The 15,490-nt window shown below is 44.5% G+C and overlaps 1 protein-coding gene across 4 annotated transcripts in view; it reads right to left on the reverse strand.

The window, feature by feature from the left end:
- Positions 1-931: 931 nt before the first annotated feature.
- Positions 932-15,490, reverse strand: part of LOC118391753 (dihydropyrimidinase-related protein 3) — a 35,794-nt gene continuing 21,235 nt past the window's right edge. For 2 of the 4 annotated variants that reach the window (XM_052457621.1, XM_052457623.1), the window contains exons 10-14: positions 14,564-14,705; positions 13,584-13,754; positions 7,585-7,764; positions 4,413-4,569; positions 932-2,755 (exon numbers count right to left, since the gene is read on the reverse strand). In XM_052457621.1, the coding sequence (XP_052313581.1) occupies positions 2,661-2,755; positions 4,413-4,569; positions 7,585-7,764; positions 13,584-13,754; positions 14,564-14,705 (745 nt within the window). In that variant the 3' untranslated portion in view covers positions 932-2,660. Of the gene's footprint in view, positions 2,756-4,394; positions 4,570-7,584; positions 7,765-13,583; positions 13,755-14,563; positions 14,706-15,490 lie in introns of all 4 variants that reach the window. The other 2 variants (XM_052457620.1, XM_052457622.1) reach the window with 1 other exon arrangement.

Consider the following 15,490-nt stretch of genomic DNA (forward strand, 5'->3'; position numbering starts at 1 on the left):
CAGAGTGGTGACAAGTTTACTGCCAGGTTAAACAATGGGTCAGAAAATGGGAAATTCCCTACAAAATGGAAGTATGAATCCAGAATTGGGCAGATAGAAATGTAATATACTGGAACAGCAATAATACTGTCAGTATTATTAGTACTATTAACTGTCAGGTCTACACATCCAATTTCTATGAGAGATGTTCTCAACAATGTGCTCTAGTACAGTCCTGGTCAGAGTACATAAAAAGGATCGGACCCTTTTTTTTGTGCCTAAAATGACATACCCAAATCTAACTTCCTGTAGCTCAGGCATTTATGCAAGGATATGCATATTCCTGATACCATTTGAAAAGAAACACTTTGAAGATTGTGTAAATTTGAAATGAATGTAGGAGAATGTAACACATTAGATCTTGGCAGAAAATACAAAGAAGAAAATATGTTTTTTATATTTGTTTTTGTACCATCATCTTTGAAATGCAAGAGAAAGGCCATAATGTATTATTCAAGCCCATGTGCAATTGAGATTTTGGCCACTAGATGGCAGCAGTGTACGTAAAACGTTTTTGACTGATCCAATGAACCATTGCATTCCTGTTCAACATTTTGTATCAAGACTGCCCAAATGTGCCTAATTGGTTTATTAACAACTTTTAAAGTTCATAACAGTGCACTCTCAGACAATAGCATGGTATTATTTATATGTAATAGCTCCTGAAAATTGGACAGTGCGGTTAGATTAACACGAATTTAAGCTTTCTGACAATATCAGAGATGTCTATGTCCTGGGAAATGGTCTCGCTACTTACAACCTCATGCTAATTGCATTAGCCCACGTTAGCTCAACCGTCCCGTGGGGGACCCACCTACCCTGAAGAAGTTTTTAAAAGGTATATATATATATTTTTTTTCTACTATACTGTAGATAAAAGAGTGACAACCAGTCAGTTGCAACTCATGTTTATTCAGGAACAGTTCATAACACCACATCACACCTCAATGTTTTTTTTTTTACCTGCCTTCTCTGGGTTTTGATACAACAGTAAAAAAAAAAAAAAAAAAAAAAAAGAACATTGAAAAAACAATTACAAAGATCAAGTCAAACTAACATAAATATAATCACCCCTTGGATTGCTTGACGTTAAAACACAACGACTTCCTCACAACCTCTTCCTCCAGCTGATTGGGATAGCAAAAATAAAGCTCTCCTCATCCTCCTCGCCTCTTTCTGAAAACATATTACAATCAACTGCCTTGTCTAGGACAGGTAGACCAAACAGACGCATAGAAAAGAATTGTGAAAGAGAGTGACCCAGGGTTAAGCCTGCCTGTCTTCCCCTTGGTGTTATAGTTACCAAGCGAAGGGCTGTCGGCCAGGTATAGTGTACAGAAATGTGGAGACTCTCAAGGGTGTTGAGATTTAAAACAAGCACAACATTATGTTTCAATGTTATGTCCTTGAATGCAGGTTATGATGGTCTGCTGCTTCAAAACGAGATCCCACATTGCCATGAAAATAAAAAGTAAAGACAGAGGTGAATTACTGTTATTTCCAATCAGGTTTGTTACCTTTATCATTTCATTTTCTTTATCCGTTAATGTTCACAAAGCTCAGAATTACAATGGAAGTTGAGCTTGGTATTTCCAAGGTTTCCATTTACCTTTTACTACCCCCCACCCCAAACCCCCCCCCTAGATGACTAAGATGGCTAAACGGTATGTATAGGAACAGGCATTAACAGGCATTAAGCTTGAAGCGATCGCAAAGGACGGTTTCTCAATGGAATCTACAGCCAGGATGGGGCAGAGCGTAAGGGAAAATAAACATGACAACCATTTCTACCAACATGCTATTACATGTTTACAAAATATCTGTATTACCAGATGTGTTTTTTAAATTTAAATCTTGTTTCCTGTTTTTTTTTTTTATATATATTTTTTTTATATCGTTAATGACTATCACTTCTGGTTCAACAACCCAAGGGAGCCAGCGACAACATCATTCACAAAGCTACGTTACATCTACCATACATACTCACAATGCCACCTATCAGTAATGGACGTCACTGCATGTTATTATTACATTGCTATAGCGAACTACCGTATATCTGCAGACTAGTACTCAAAGAAAGGGTGACATTGAAAGCCGAACATGACGGAAGGGGGGGAACAAAGAATTGCTTTGAGAAAAGCCGTGTTACTTTTCCCAGGGGGAACAGGCATCGGAACACTGTGGGTCATTGGTCATGGACAGTTATCATGAGGGTCATTGAACTATTTTATGGACTCAGAGTAGAACCTAAACTGTCAATTTAACTGTCAATTCACAGTTAAAACAATGACTAATGTTGACATTGAGGGAAGGTAATACACATTGATTACCTATATTCTGGTTATGACCATGCTCATGTAATTCCACGGCATACAAATTCAATCTTTGTGTAAAGGTTTTGCCAAATATCCTTCAAATTAACCCATTGTTCTAGCGACTGACCTGCAATTCCCTAGGAGGAGGAAAACTGTGCTTTAGAAGCTTAAGCAGGTAGCATTGTGGCTGGTAAGGCATGAGGATTCAGTGTTTTGCTCAACTCTTAACTTGTAACTAATCATGTCTCCGTCTTCTCCCAGTGGCTGTTGTCATCTTCTGACGGGTCTCTAGCCTGGTTCAACCTCTTAGCTGAGGGATGTGATGTTGGAGCGACCACCGGGGGGAACTACGATGCGGCGTCCCGCTGGCCGGATGGGGAGATCCTCTGTGGTGGGGGGACCTGACACAGACAAAACATGATTTTAGCGCTCTCTCTTACAGATTCCCCTCAACAAAGCCAGTTTCTCCGCTGGCAACTAGCGTTCGTCATGAGACAAACCGACCAGGCGACGTGACCTTGGCACTCCGTGGCGACCTCTGGAATAAATCCCTTTTCGACCGCCAACGGGATTGGGATTAGCCCTGGATTAAATTGGCATAATGGACGAGGAGAGATTTACGCCTACTGTTTTAAGTCTTACACTCTGTCCGGGCCAGAATCTAGTGTTTTACACTGTAGAACGCTACCACATCCTCTCTGCACGAAACACGACCAAGGTTACTTCACATCTGGAGACAGAGCAGTATATCAACCCTGTGGCTGGTGAGATGAAGCCCTATTCTGCAGAGTCCTGTGAGTGTGCGCGTGTTTGCGCCTGTGTGTACGCGCACAATGTGTGTGTTACGTTTGTGTGTGTGTGTGTGTGTGTGTGTGTGTGTGTGTGTGTGTGTGTGTGTGTGTGTGTGTGTGTGTGTGTGTGTGTGTGTGTGTGTGTGTGTGCACATATATGTGTATGTGCTTTTGCATGTACTGGATGTGGATGAGAAGGGTATTTATTCCCAGAGTGAGTGGCTAGTATTCGAACAGGGGATTATCTTGGATGCCAGAAGGAGAGAATGGGCCAGGTCTGGTTTATAAACACACAGCCTAGGAAAGGAAAGCAGGCTCTCTGGCTCTCTGGGAACGATGGGGATGAATGGAATAAAACCCCACAGTGAAATACTTTCCAATGCAGGTCACCCTCCCTCCTCCTGCATCAGTGCATCACACATAAAGTATTCCTGTTGAACTATTGTTTATTTGGCTCCTCCCTCAACGGTTGTACTTTGAAAAGAGGTTGCAGATGTATGTAATCGCACTGTCACTCAACACTCAACTAAACTCTGCTATTGGTTATGTGAATGAACTTCAGATGCATAAATCATCATCAGCCTCATTCTACCCGCTCATTAGATGAGCTTCATTAAACAGACAACAACTACGAAAGTGAGACGCCAGATGTCTGGACTGAAATCTTAGAACACACTGTAGTTGAATTAAGATGCACACAGAGGGAGGGGGAGAGGGAGAGGGAGAGGGAGAGGGAGAGGGAGAGAGAGAGAGAGAGAGAGAGAGAGAGAGAGAGAGAGAGAGAGAGAGAGAGAGAGAGAGAGAGAGAGAGAGAGAGAGAGAGAGAGAGAGAGAGAGAGAGAGAGCCAAGACAAAGCTGCATCAAGCTGAAATGAATGAAATCAATCAATGTAAAAAAAATAAACACAAAAAAAGATAACAAAAAGACTTGAGGAAAGATATAGAGCACTGTCTGGAAGTACCACGATGGCTGGAGGGCAAATGTCTTGTGCTGTGTGCATTTGTTACCTCAAACAAATCATGAAGGCAGAAAATGTGATTATGGTAAAATGTCAGATTTCACCTGAAGGCTATTTAATATTCCGCAGACAAATGGCAAAGTCGACCATCGCAACAGATCAAGCGTGAATTGCATTGTAATGTGTCAATGTGGACTGTTGTTGAGTGTGCGTGTCGGGTTCCTGGTACTTCCTATGACGGTAAGGTATCGGAAGACAGATGGGTAAATGAAAAGGTTGCTGAAGCTCACCGCGTTGTGCAGGGTTACCTGCTAAGCTAAAGGCAGAGTGGTGGAGGTTCCTCACGGGCTGCTTGGTGGGGGAGGTGCGGGCAGACGCTGAGGGGGTACCGCCACGGGACATGGGCGAGAAGTCAGACACGGGGCCATCATACATGCCCCTGGGCACTGCCCGCAGGACGGCCAGCTGAGAGAGAGGGGGGAGGGGGGAGAAGGAGAGGGGTGGGGGTGGGGGTGAAGAGGAAGAGAAAGAGAGAGGAAGAAGGAGGGATCGAGATAAAGAAGGAGAGAAAGAGAGATGAATAGGGTATAATTTCTGTTGGTAACTTTACAACAGTTCTCCAAGACAATGACTGTTTATAATTTGATTCATGGGTTTGTTTGTAGAATGCGTTGTGCCTGAATAAAAATGTATATTTCACCCGGTGTTTTCCGAAGGAAAGCACTTCCAGATTTACTGACAGACAGACGCACTGCAGACTGAGACACTGTGTTCTTATTTGACATGCAAGCTTCTGTCCTCTGTCCTAGGATTATGTGACTAAGGCATTCCTGGAAGCTGAGCTACAATCTTAGAAAAAATAGTTCCAAAAAGGTTCTTCGGCTGTCCCCATAGGATAACCCTTTTTGGTTCCAGAGAGAACCATTTTTGGTTCAATGTAGAACCCTCTGTGGAGAGGGTTCTACATGAAACTCAAAAGGGATTAACTTGGAACCAAAAAAGGTTCTTTAAAGGATTGGGAACAGCCAAAGAACCCTGTCAGGTTCTAGGTGGAACCTTTTTTTCCCCCGAAGAATGTAGCAGCATCAGAAAACACTAACTGCCACCAAGATCAACATTGAATTAATACAAGAGGTCTCACCAAAGAAACCTCTCTATATTCTGGTCAAAAAGTTGAGTATCCACCAACACCAGTAACAGGAGTACTCCTATGGACACATCGTATCCCTGCTACAATAGGCAGTCAGTCGTTACAGTATACAGCCAACAGCCAACGCCCCTGAGATGAACCCTCAAGTCTGACGTAATACTTCTCTCTCAAACATCCCCATCCCCCCGTTCCATCCCCCCCATTCTCCAGGACCTACATCAAAAGGATATGTGAGATCACCCAGAGAGGTAGTTAAGACGCCATTACTGCATTTTCTGGCAATTCCCATCTGCGTTACACACTCTGAACGCTATTTTTATCTTGTGCCTTCCAATTGGGGAGATAGACCTCCTATTATGCCCCCTCCTAGACACAGACAGACAGACATGCATCCAGCCCATAATGTATTGCTGTTATAGCTGACACCAGCGCGACTGCCCGAGAGGACAGACATCCTTTGTGTACTCAATCAAATCAAATGTTATTTGTCACATGCGCCGAATACAACAGGTGTATTCATGAAATGCTTACTTACAAGCCCTTAACCAACAATGCAGTTCAAGAAATAGAATTAAGAAAATATTTACCAAATAAACTTAAGTAAAAAATAAAATAAAAGTAACACAATAAAAGAACAATAACGAGGGAATATATAAAGGGAATGACAGTACTGAGTCAGTGTGCGGGGGTACAGGGGGTTCAATGTAAATAGCCTGGGTGGCCATTTGATTAATTGTTCAGCTGTCTTATGGCTTGGGGGAAGAAGCTGTTAAGGAGCCTTTCGGACCTAGACTTGACGCTCCGCTTCCGCTTCCCGTGTGGCAACAAACTTTTCAGTCTCCTGAGGGGTAAAAGGTGTTGTCGTGCAGTCTTCATGACTGTCTTGGTGTGTTTGGACCATGATAGTTTGTTGGTGATGTGGACACCAAGGAACATGAAACTCTAGACCCGCTCTAGTACAGCCCCATCGACGTGAATGGGGGCCTGTTCGGCCTTCCTTTTCCTATAGTCCACGATCAGCTCCTTTGTCTTGCTCACATTGAGGGAGAGGTTGTTGTCCTGGCACCACACTGCCAGGTCTCTGATCCCCCCCTATCGGCTGTCTCATCATTATCGGTGATCAGGCATACCATCATTGTGTCGTCAGCAAACTTAACGATGGTGTTGGAGTCGTGCTTGGCCACGCAGATGTGGGTGAACAGGGAGTACAGGAGGGGACTAAGCACGCACCCCTGAGGGGCCCCCATGTTGAGGACCAGCGTGGCAGATGTGTTGTTACCTACCCTTATCACCTGGGGGCGGCCCGTCAGGAAGTCCAGGATCCAGTTGCAGAGGGAGGTGTTTTGTCCCAGGGTCCTTAGCTTAGTGATGAGCTTTGTGGGCACTATGGTGTTGAACGCTGAGCTGTAGTCAATGACCAGCATTCTCACATAGGTGTTCCTTTTGTCCAAGTGGGAAAGGGCAGTGTGGAGTGCAATAGAGATTGCGGTACGGGTTGGTGTGAAAACAGCTGAGAAATATAAGTGCAGTCTGTCTCCATTGAACACACTGCTTTGGGATTACCATTTCAGTATGTACATTGAGATTGATGGCATGTCTGATGATGTGTGGCATAGGCTGAGCCACAGCAGCAGTATGCATTCGCGTAAAGCTAAACCGCCTTGAAAGTAAAGCCGCACTGACATCTTCCATGTTTGTGGGTTCTGGATGGCCCATCTCAGCTCTACATCAGATTAGTCCTGATTAATCCCTAACCACTGAGAAAACACTTCCAGATGTCCGCAACTCGCGGACCTCACAGACCTTGCAGTCTTCAAATACTGTACTTCACGCACCTCATATCAGTGGAGGCTGCTGAGGGGAGGAACGGCTCATGATAATGTCCCGGAATGGAGTTAATGGTACGGTATCAAGGAGATGCATCTTTTATTCATGTGTTGATACCATTCCTTTCACTCAATTCCAGCCATTATTATGATCCGTCCTCCCCTCAGCAGCCTCCACTGCCTCACATACCTCACAGTCCTCACAGTCCTTTACCTTGGCTCAGTGTCACAGAGCAACACTCTGGCATGTAACAAACAATCCGCATAAAACATATTCTAAGACAGAACTGAAGAGTTGGGAATATGTTTATTGGAAATACTTGTATATTGTTTAATACTTTTATAAAGGGGAGACAGATTTAGGCTGTGTCTACACAGGCAGCCCAATTCTGATATTTTAATTGGTCAAAAGATCAGAATTGGGATTCCTGTGTCAACACAGCCTTGGAGTACAGTAGATTCTGACTAGACAGGAGTAAGGAGAGAGAGGCTAGCATCTTTTACCTGCTTCCTGGCCTTGATGCGCTTGTAGGCAAAGTCTGGGAAGGGGGTGCATGGGATGAAGCGACCGACCCCAGGGATGGCGTGCAGGTTCCCATCCTCCAGCACCAGCTTCCCCTGGCAAATCACCACCGACGGGGCACCACGCAGCTCCATGCCCTCAAACACGTTGAACTCAGCAGCCTGGAAAACACACAAACAGACACAAACACAGATACGCGCCCGCACGCACACACACACACACACACACACACACACACACACACACACACACACACACAGACACACATTATACTTCAACTTGATATTGTATGTCTATGATCAGTGGTGTTGGGCCAACAAAAGAGGACAAAATCACAACAGCAAACACTTTAGATTTATCAAGCCTGCTCCCCCCGTTGCACCCCAGTTAGTACAGTCCGTTATGCTGCCTTAATGTAGAGATGACCTAACTTTAGCCATTCACAACACAACCCAGTAATACGAGTGATGAGCAGCTGCAGGACGTCTCTCTCGGGAGTTACCAAACTGAGGAATTGACAGTACAGCGGTGCAGAAGCAACCGGCTCCAACGTAAACGCAACTATTCCCAGTTTTCTGCCGTCTGACATTAGTCACTCGTCTGAAGCAAATGGAGCCGGAGAGTTTACGTCAGTGTGTCTTTGTGGACTGAGATGGTCAAGTACGGCAAAATAAACCGGGACTCTGAAACGCATGACCTCATGGCTACGCACCACGTTATGAGCCGACAGGCTAATTCCGATAGAGATGGCAAATTCCACTAACGCTAATCAGACTTGGATGTTTTGCTCATTAAACTGGTCTGATGAGAGGCCATTCAATTTCAATTTAATTCAATGTAAGCCTCTTATTGGCATGGGAAACATATGTTAACATTTCCAAAGGAAGTGAACTATAAAGTAAACAAAAGTGAAATAAACAATAAAAAATGAACATTAAACATTACAATCACAAAAGTTCCAAAAGAATAAAGACATTTCAAATGTCATATTATGTGCAAATAGTTCAAGTACAACAGGGAAAATAAATAAACGTAAATATGGGTTGTATTTACAATGGTGTTTGTTCTTCACTGCCCTTTTCTTGTGTCAACAGTCCACAAATCTTGCTGCTGTGATGGCACACTGTGGTATTTCACCCAGTAGATATGGGAGTTTATCAAAATGGGGTTTGTTTTCAAATTCTGTGTGGATCTGTGTAAGAGGTTAGGAAGTGCAGCTCAGTTCCCACCTCATTTTGTGGGCAGTGTGCACATAGCCGGTCTTCTCTTGAGAGCCAGGTCTGCCTACGGTGGCCTTTCTCAATAGCAAGGCTATGCTCACTGAGTCTGTACATAGTCAAAGCTTTCCTTAAGTTTGGGTCAGTCACAGTGGTCAGGTATTCTGCCACTGTGTCCTCTCTATTTAGAGCCAAATAACATTCTAGTTCACCCTTTTTTGTTTGTTAATTCATTCCAATGTGTCAAGTAATAATCTTTTTGTTTTCTTATGATTTGGTTGAGTCTAATTGTGTTGCTGTCCTGGGATTCTGTGGGGTCTGTTTGTGTTTGTGAACAGAGCCCCAGGACCAGCTTGCTTAGGGGACTCTTCTCCAGGTTCATCTCTCTGTAGGTGACCGTTTTTTTATTGAAGGTTTGGGAATCGCTTTCTTTTGTGTGGTTGTAGAATTTAACGTCTCTTTTCTGGATTTTGATCATTAGAAGGTATCGGCCTAATTCGGCTCTGCATCATTTGGTGTTTACGTTGTACACGGATGATATTTTTGCAGAATTCTCCGTGCAGAGTCTCAATTTGGTGTTTGTCCCATTTTGTGAATTCTTGGCTGTTGAGCAGACCCCAGACCTCACAACCACAAATGGCAATGGGTTGTATAACTAATTCAAGTATTTTTTACCCAGATCCTAATTGGTATGTCAAATGTTTTCTTTTTGATAGCATAGAAGGCCGTTCTTGCCTTGTCACGAAGCTCGTTCACAGCTTTGTCAGACTCAGTTCCGACAGAATCTTTGCAAAAGAGCTAGGTGCTGCTGTAAGCCCTCATTGGTTGGGGACAGAAGCACCAGATCATCAGCAAACAGTAGATATTTGATTCTAGTAGGAGGAGGCCGGGTACTGCAGACTGTTCTAGTGCCCTCGCCAATTCGTTGATATATACAGTGGGGCAAAAAAGTATTTAGCCAGCCACCAATTGTGCTAGTTCTCCCACTTAAAAAGATGAGAGAGGCCTGTAATTTTCATCATAGGTAAACTTCAACTATGACAGACAAAATGAGGGAAAACAAATGAGAAAATCACATTGTAGGATTTTTTATGAATTTATTTGCAAATTATGGTGGAAAATAAGTATTTGGTCACCTACAAACAAGCAAGATTTCTGGCTCTCACAGACTGGCTCCTCTGTCCTCCAATCGTTACCTGTATTAATGGCACCTGTTTGAACTTGTTATCAGTATAAAAGACACCTGTCCACAACCTCAAACAGTCACACTCCAAACTCCACTATGGCCAAGACCAAAGAGCTGTCAAAGGACACCAGAAACAACATTTTAGACCTGCACCAGCCTGGGAAGACTGAATCTGCAGTAGGTAAGCAGCTTGGTTTGAAGAAATCAACTGTGGGAGCAATTATTGGGAAATGGAAGACATACAAGACCACTGATAATCTCCCTCGATCTCGGGCTCCACGCAAGATCTCACCCCGTGGGGTCAAAATGATCACAAGAACGGTGAGCAAAAATCCCAGAACCACATGGGGGTACCTAGTGAATGACCTGCAGAGAGTTGGGACCAAAGTAACAAAGCCTACCATCAGTAACACACTACGCAGCCAGGGACTCAAATCCTGCAGTGCCAGATGTGTCCCCCTGCTTAAGCCAGTACATGTCCAGGCCCATGTGAAGTGTGCTAGAGAGCATTTGGATGATCCAGAAGACGATTGGGAGAATGTCATATGGTCAGATGAAACCAAAATATAACTTTTTTGGTAAAAACTCAACTCGTCGTGTTTGGTGGACAAAGAATGCTGAGTTGCATCCAAAGAACACCATACCTACTGTGAAACATGGGGGTGGAAACATCATCCTTTGGGGCTGTTTTTCTGCAAAGGGGACAGGACGACTGATCCGTGTAAAGGAAAGAATGAATGGGGGCATGTATCGTGAGATTTTGAGTGAAAACCTCGTTCCATCAGCAAGGGCATTGAAGATGAAACGTGGCTGGGTCTTTCAGCATGACAATGATCCCAAACACACCGCCCGGGAAATGAAGGAGTGGCTTTGTAAGAAGCATTTCAAGGTCCTGGAGTGGCCTAGCCAGTCTCCAGATCTCAACCCCATAGAAAATCTTTGGAGGGAGTTGAAATCCATTTGACCTCTGTAATTGCCAACAAAGGGTATTTAATAAAGTATTGAGATAAACTTTTGTTATTCACGAAATACTTATTTTCCACCATAATTTGCAAATAAATTCATTAAAAATCCTACAATGTGATTTTAATTTTGTCTGTCATAGTTGAAGTGTACCTATGATGAAAATGACAGGCCTCTCTCATCTTTTTAAGTGGGAGAACTTGCACATTTGGTGGCTGACTAAATACTTTTTTTGCCCCGCTGTATATTGAAGATGGTGGGGCTTAAGCTGCATCCCTGTCTCACCCCACAGCCATGTGGAAAGAAATGTGTGTGTTTTTTGCCAATTTTAACTGCACACTTCTTGTTTGTGTACATGGATTTTATAACGTTGTATGTTTTTCCCCCAACACCACCTTCCATCCGTTTGTATAGCAGACCTTCATGCCAAATTACGTCAAAAGCTTTTTTGAAATCAACAAAACATGAGAAGACTTTGCCGTTGTTTTGGTTTGTTTGTTTGTCAATTTGTTTTGAGACAGAGAGCCTATTGAGGCAGAGATGAGTGGAGTCATGGACACACAGGCCCAGTTTGGCTGGGAGGACAGGGGAAAAGAGGAGGCGGGTTGGCTGGCGGGTTGGCAGGCGGCTGGGCAGGCCGTCTCTGTAGAGATGAGACCATGGTTCTGCCTTAATTAACAACATCTGTGTGAGAAGAGAGAGAAATAACCCTCCTGCTCCTCCTCCTCTTCATTCCTCATCATCCAGTCAGCCTGTTTCTCATACTCCTCTATTTGGCATACAAAGACAAACAGCTGCCATCGCACAGCTGGGGCTAATGAATCCAAGCATCACTCTCTCTACCCGTTCTCTCTCTTTCTAGCACTTTCTCTCTTTTCTTCTCTCGGTCTCACTTCTCCTCTCCCACTTTTTTCCTACTCTCTTTAACTCTGGCTTGTTCTACCTGATCCATTTCCCTCCCTGTATTCTCCTGCCACTAAACTCTCTTCCTCCATCTATCGTTCTGTCTCTCCCTGTACATAGTGGTTTGCGATCTGTTGCCCCCATTGTCAGTTTGTTCCTGTGCACACGGCCCTGGTGTTTTAGCGTGTTCCAGATTCAGCCCAGGACAGGACATAAGGCCTGCCAAGTATGATGTCATGGCCTGGCTCTCTGTGCAACAACATAAACAAAGCTAACCAGATCAAAACATTTCAGATAACTAAGGATACTTGTATTTACTAAGGAGGGAGGGATACACAGATATAATGGTATAAAGCACTGAACTACTGTGTACAATAGATCACTATTATAAACATGGACAGGAGCCACTGTTCTTATGTTATGTGTTCTTGTGTGCAGTTCTGTTTTCTGGAGGGGCTACACACAGGAAATGAGAAGGTGACATCATTCTGTAAGAACCTTTGGTCTCGTTGTATCTTTTCTACAAATGGGAAAGTCACTGAAAACATGTCCAATCTTTTTCCCAGCTCTTTCTTTCTCTCCCTCTCTTTTTTTCGTTCTCTCTCTCTCTCTCTCTCTCTCTGTTTTTCTTTCTTTCCATACCTCTTCATCGGACTCCGCTGCTTTTCTCTTAGGTCTGTCTCTCGTTCCCTCACTCTCTGTGCCTGCAGGAGGAAGTGCAGAAGGCTTGATTTCCTGAGTGGACACATCCTCTGTTTAACCCTGTACTGCTCTGTATTCTCTGGACTCCTGTGTGATCCACGCATCACTTCCTGTCCTTGTGATTAGGGATGAGGGACAAGAGAGACGAGCTCTTTTCTCGCTGAACAACACACAGTGGTGGCTGCTCACAGCAATGGATAACATAAAAACGACCTCAAAGCCAATTATTTGAAAAATGAACATGATTCCCCCCCCTCAAAAATAGTGAAGTATTGCCTTTGAGAGGTGTATGGCTAAGAAGAAGGGCAAAACATTGCTTTGTTTTCCTACAACAGTAACATCTCTCTCTCCTCGGCCGCATTCATCAACCCCTGCATTGTAAGAGATCTCTCTCCGGCAGCAGTAAAGGCGGATAGTGAGGGCCAATGGTGTGTGCTTTAGTAGCCGTGGACGTCTACAGGGAGTTATTTTAGGAGGAACTGAACTGTCACTGGAAGCAGGCCAGTGCTTTTCTCTCTCTTTCTCTCTCGTTCTCTCGCTGTCTCACACTCCTCTGGAAAACTATGTTACCTTTGCAGCTACGCAGATCTCAGACCAGAACTGAATGTCCACAATGACCACCAGCCAGAGCTCAGCAGGCCTGCTATAATGTTTGCCAGAACATCTGTGGTAGTCGAAGTCAAAGACACCTCCTCCATGTCCTCTTAAACCACATGTCCTGTTTAACCACATGTCCTGTTTAACCACAGTGACCTGAATGTCCTTGATAAGTGCTGACTGCTACAATGAAAAGTGAAATGGACTTTAAGCTCATTGAACATTGTGGCTGAAATGTTGCCTATATGAGGGACTATTGGACTTTGGCGTGTTCAGTCCCTTTCATTCAGTGTACCCCTTTATGTATTTGCCTATGTAGTCCATGTCAATTGTCATTGTACGTTTTTATGTATTTGACAGATGTTGCAAAAACACTTTCCCTCTGGGGACCGTGAGACCTTTGACCTCTTACCGAGTTGTGCGTCTTGGCGGTGATGGTGCGGACAGCGTCCGAGTCCCAGATGACCAGGTCGGCGTCGGAGCCCACGGCAACCCGGCCTTTACGGGGGTACAGGTTCAGGATCTTGGCGGCGTTGGTGCTCGTCACGGCAACAAACATGTTCTCGTCCATCTTGCCGGTGGTCTGAGTGAGCCAGAAGAAATGCTATCAGTGAAATGCTAGCTAAACAAAGATGCTTTTGCAGCTGACTGGTGGGCGGTGGCACTCTTGTAGTCTCACACAAGAACACACGCGTGTGCGCACACACACACACACACACACACACACACACACACACACACACACACACACACACACACACACACACACACACACACACACACACACACACACACACACACACTCCTGTCAATGCTAGTGCCGAGACCATATGTTTTTGCCTGAAGGGAGACGTAAGTGTGAATAATTCATCTGAGTTTCAGAGGCAAAGCTGCACCAGAACTTTTGATTCATAACACAGCTGTCCATAAATACAAACCAAAGTCTGTTTGCACATGAAAGAGCAAGAACGAGAATGAGAAAAAGAAGAGATCTATACTGTTCTAAGCAGGGTGAACGGCTGGGGGGACAGATCCAGAGATAGCGATAGAAAACCTGAGCACTCATAGAAATACAAAACCACACTCCCAGATGGATTAGGGAAGAGGAGAAAGGAGAAACCGCGGTGAACTGTGGACACGGTGCAGCATGAATTTTAAGGAGTGGGGTACTTAGAGAGTAGCTAAGAGGGTTAGAGGGAGGAAGGTAAAGAAAGGGTCGGTGAGAGGTAGTGAAGCTAACGGCACTCTATTCCCTGTATAGTGCACTACTCTTGATGACAGCTATATGGGCCTGATAAAGGGAATAGAGTGCCGTTTGAGACGTAGCCAAAGTAAGAGAGAGATAAGACACGTGCCATGCAGATAGCTGTCCAGCCATCCTCTCATCCTCACCACAGCCTTGTCCCAGATGAGGGACATCCTCTCCTCCACTCCGTTCACACCCTCAGGGATCTGAGTGAAGTCATCCTTCCCTATGGCCTTCTGGGCCACGCTGAAGGTGCAGTGGGCACTGCCAGTCACGTTTAGGTCACCACTGGGAGGGCGAGAGAGGGAGAGAGGAAGAGAGAGAGAGAGAGAGAGAGATATGATTAAAAAGAGTAAACTGAAACAGGTACTGCTTCAGACCTGTTAGATTTGCTTTAGCTGTGATTTGTGATCCCTTCAGTTTATTCGATATACAAAAGCTGGAAAAGTTCATAATTAGCTGGAGTAGCACAGACAAAGTAGATAAATTACTCTGAGTCAAGCGCCAAGGTCTCCTCCTATCAGTTATCCATGTCTTCCCTTTCTTACAGAGCACTCAAACTTTCCTAGCAGACAAACAGTCCCACATGTGAAACCATCAGACTATCTATCATGAGGTTGGAAGTGCCTCCAGAACCCTTTCAGCTTGCGATGGATGAAGTCATAGAGCCAGTGGCGGTTCTAGCTTGTATGGCTTCCAGGAAACCCCCCTTCAGCAACAATATGTCTGTGAACCTATATATTCACAGTATTATGAATGAATTGTGGTTTATTTGGTAGCATTTCGTAGTGTGACTGATTTTATTAATTGCATTTGTACTGTACAAAGTTAAAGATGCGCGATTTGATAGATTCCCCCTACCTCGGGCTTCCAGTGGGGAGACCTGGGGTCAACCTACCCCACCCCCTCCCCAGAGACCTTCATAGGCAGTAGCCTGCCTAACAAACTAGAATCAGGGCGCCCACTCCGACAGGGTTAATTGACCCGAACGCGCACATTTTTTGTCCCCGGTAAGTTGCCTGGGCAGCTGCACATGTCACCTATACCTATGTCTGCCACTGCATAGAGCACAT

This window comes from Oncorhynchus keta, chromosome 12 (assembly GCF_023373465.1).
Source record: "Oncorhynchus keta strain PuntledgeMale-10-30-2019 chromosome 12, Oket_V2, whole genome shotgun sequence".
Classification (NCBI taxonomy): Eukaryota; Metazoa; Chordata; class Actinopteri; order Salmoniformes; family Salmonidae; genus Oncorhynchus; species Oncorhynchus keta.